Source organism: Teleopsis dalmanni, chromosome 2, assembly GCF_002237135.1.
Source record: "Teleopsis dalmanni isolate 2A chromosome 2, ASM223713v2, whole genome shotgun sequence".
Lineage (NCBI taxonomy): Eukaryota > Metazoa > Arthropoda > Insecta > Diptera > Diopsidae > Teleopsis > Teleopsis dalmanni.
In genome coordinates, this window is record NC_051847.1 from 173,099,073 (window position 1) to 173,103,260 (window position 4,188).

At 30.9% G+C, this 4,188-nt stretch overlaps 1 protein-coding gene across 1 annotated transcript; it reads left to right on the plus strand.

Annotated features, from left to right (window-relative positions):
• On the plus strand, positions 1 to 4,034 carry LOC119680670 (the record flags this gene model as incomplete). The annotated part of the gene is given in 1 exon segment (XM_038093600.1): positions 1 to 4,034. A coding segment is annotated over 1 exon segment (3,981 nt), but the record flags the coding sequence as incomplete, so codon positions are not given.
• Positions 4,035 to 4,188: the final 154 nt, after the last annotated feature.

Below are 4,188 nucleotides of genomic sequence, written 5' to 3' on the forward strand. Positions count from 1 at the left end.
CAGGATGGAGGAGATGGGAAAAATGGAGTTGATGGAAAAGGTATAATAAATTCCGATTTTTGTGAAAAGTTTCCACCCGTTTCTAAGCTTTTTTGCTATTCACGTTGGAAAAATGTAGAAAAAACTATTAATAGTATCAAATCTGATTTACAAGAAATAAAAATTGGATGGTATAGAGATTGGACTTTCTGTGATCCTTACACTAAAAATGTTTTCAATGATATTCATGATGCAATTATTGCTGATGGTGATATTTTTCTAAATACTATCACAGAACAAGGAAATGAGATCACATTTTCCTATCAGGCACCAAATTTGTTTTACAATTGTCAATCATTTTTACTTTACAAAGGCTCATTAGGTAAACCCGGAAGTCCAGGTGGAAGAAATGGAATAGGCGGTCAAGGTGGATATCCCGGCGATATTATAGTAAGAAATGTAGCAACAAATCAGCAAATTCTTGTGACAACACAATCCAAAGAAGGCACAGCGGGAAAAAATGGAAAAGCAGGAAAATATGGTAATCATGGGAAAAATGGTTGGGATATGGGTTATATTGACTATTCAATTGGTGATAAATGGCCAAAAATTTTCGGAACAGATCAGAACAGTAAACTGATGTTAAAATACCATGAAGATAATTCATCAGAACGAGTTCATTGTCCTTACAAAATTGACAATTATGATAAATATTCATATGTTGAAATCACATCTTCGAATATCATGGACAAAAAGGAAACAAAATATGAAGAAAGGAACAGTGATGAATTAAATCGAAACAGACAGCATCATGCGCAAGCTGTTCGAAAAAAAAATATTTCTCAATCTAATATAGAAGCCAATTACTCTGTTTATTGTAACAACACTACTGATAAAAATTCTATAAAAAGTATGCAACTTGAAATAGAAAAAATCAACCAACAAATTCGTCAAGCAATGACAGAAAATCAGGAAGCACAGAAAAACCAAACGACTGAGTCCAAAATTGAGTGTAAATGGAAGTTCATTAAACAGAAAGATTATAATTATAAAGAGCGGAAGGACTTAAAACGCATTATTAGATCTGATCGAACTGATCGAAAATCTATTCAGGATTTGCTCAACGAGGTTAAATGTCCACAATCAAATTTCGACAACTGGTTCCATTTACAAGACATTGAGATAAAAATCGACGAAATAAATGAGTTCTTATCATATTTTGAAATATGGAAAAGTGAAATCCTTAAAAAAGGAAGTAAGTTGACTAATACACAAAATAAATTGAAAGAAATAGAATTACTTTTGATTGACAAGTATAGATTTGCCACTCTTCAAGTAATTGCAATGCAACTAGTATCCCATAATAAAGTAAAATCTAAAATAGAATTGACTGCCGAAACTGTATTAAAGTATCTTGTTAAAGACAAAACAAAGAACAACGACATATCTCATTCAATTTTGGGAACTCTAAGTCAATATCTATATGAAGACAAGAAGGAGCAACGTGAAAAGATCGTTAACTATTGTGAAACAGATTTGCTGAGTTGTGATGAAAACATTCAAAGTTTTAAACGTTCCATTCAAGTATTTATTTTAGAAGAACGAAAATCTGAAGTAGATTTTCTCGACTGTTTAAAAAAATATTTTAATGAATATACTCAATTTTTAGAAGAGAAGGATCACAAATTCAAAACATTTTTTTGTGCATTTAAACGAGAACTAACTAAGCCGTTGCATAGAAAAGTATTAGATTTGTGGAATCGAAGCATTAAAGACGTATCTTTAAAACAAGAACTAAAAAATAAAATAAAAAACGATAAATTATTAAATGCTCTGTATATACGTTTTAATAAACAACTTACTCTTCAATATGACTGGGAAAAATGTTGTAAAGATAAAGATGTTCTGAAGGAGTACTATAACTATATTCGAGGAAAAGGGCCACTATCTAAAAGTTATAGAGAATTATTGGCTCATTTATTTAATGTGAATATTAGATTGTACATTTCTGATATAAAGTACGATTTATCTCTCCGAGACAATCACAATCCTTCATCTAAAATTGCTATTCATGCAGTGCAAATTTCAAATGAATTCATACAATATAGTATCGACGAAAATTATTTAAAACTTGTTGAAGAACGTGAATATAGTAATATTCTTTTCAATAACATATTAAGAGACCTTCAGTCTTGTAATAAAAAACAAGATTTCGATGATTATTTAAAGAAAAAGCTTTTTCTAAAACAAAATATTTCTCTACAAAATGAAAAAAAAGTTGATTCTGAAGAAACCGAAGTAGAAAAAATTATGGAATTTTTTTCTGATCAAAAAGAACAACAACTAAAGACACGGCTGGAAAAAATCAAGTCCCAATACATCGATCAACAAAAAATTTTGCATTATATACTAAAGCGGTTCTGCACTGAAGGAAGAAATATATCATATGAAGAATTCAGCTACCTGATTAACTCAATTTTAAACTCTGTTGTTGAAGACAGAAAGGAATTGAACATTTTTTGTTGGATTACTGCCGCATATAACCAACGAAACTGGATCGACGAATTGTTATTATTACAACTTGAAGACCATTTTAGGAGTCCATTAAAAGAAATACGTAAGTGGCGGAAGTACCTATCGAAAATAGAAAACAAATATATAGTATTATCATTTGGATTAAAATTGAGTCAAGGAAGTAAAATATCTTACAAATTTGTCGGAAACACGTTACGTATGTTATGTAATATCTCGACAGAAAAAATTTCTTTAGAAGGACTAGAACTATCTGACTGGCATTATACTCTTAAAGAAGAATACTGGTTGTCGAAATTGCGGCGATTAACAAATTGGCAAAAAAGCGACCAGCTCATAATAGCTGCTTATTATCTATTGTCTGTAGAAAACTCCTTCGGTACCGATTTAACAGAAAAATTTCTAAATATTATGGAAAAGAAAAAACAGAATCTATCTTCTGAAGAACTTCATAACATCTTATCAAATTTTCATAACGAAAAGTGGATACTGGATAAGGAAGGATTAAGAAACCTTCAAAGCTCCAACATAAATGAATGGTCACAATTTATGCAACTGAAGTTTATTAATAATAGCAGAGAAAGAAATTTTTCGGATCTGGTAAAAATAATTACAAGTAGCGCAAATACTTCAAAAAAAATTTCTAAGAACTTAAGAGCAATTACAGATTCCAATAAAAATATTTACAATGAAAATTACATATTCAACAAAAAAAATGTGAATTGTTTTACAGAAAATGATATTAAAACTTGGGTTAAGAAAAATTCAGGTTGTAACGAATTGAATGTAACACTTTTAGTAATCAATAGAGCAATACAGCTAAAGCGAGGATTTAAACTCCGTGCCACTCAAATATTAACTGTGCTAGCATTTTTAACCACCGATCAAAGTACCTTAGCTCAAGTATCAACCGGAGAGGGAAAAACTCTCATAATTGTAGCAATATCACTTATAAAACTACTACGAGGAGAAATGGTGGATATAGTAACAAGTTCTTACGTGTTGGCCAAACGCGATTCAGAAACTAATAAGGACATATACAACTTGTTTGGTTTTGATGTGTCTCACAACTGCAGTGAAGACATTGAGAAAAGAAAGGAAATTTACTCGTGCAACCAAATAGTATATGGTGATCTATCCAATTTCCAACGTGACTATCTATTGGATAGGTTTTACGGAAAAAATATTTTGGGACATCATGACTTTGCCAACATAATAGTTGATGAAGTAGATAGTATGCTACTTGATAAAGGTAACAATATGCTATACCTAACTCACGATATCGCAGACTTAGATAAACTAAGTTCTGTTTTTATTTATATTTGGCAATGGATTAAGAGACCAGTTAAAAATTCTGACGATTTTATATCTCTATTTGATACTGAAGCAATAAAAGAATCAGTATTAAACGAGCTATATGGATATGTGAAAAAAGAAGACATCGGAAATCTTGGATCTGATTTACATTAAGACCGAAAAGTTTTCGGAAATTCTCATTTAAAATTCGCGCGCTGTATATTTTTCGATATTTTAAGTTTATGTAGTTTGGCAGCAATTAAGGACAATTACTATGCCAAAAATGAGCGCGATCTGTCAGACAGTTCGTTTACGGCAGCTGTTGAAACCAGTTCACCTCAGTAGTGCGTTGCGAAAAAAAACAATGGAAAAAAATATTGA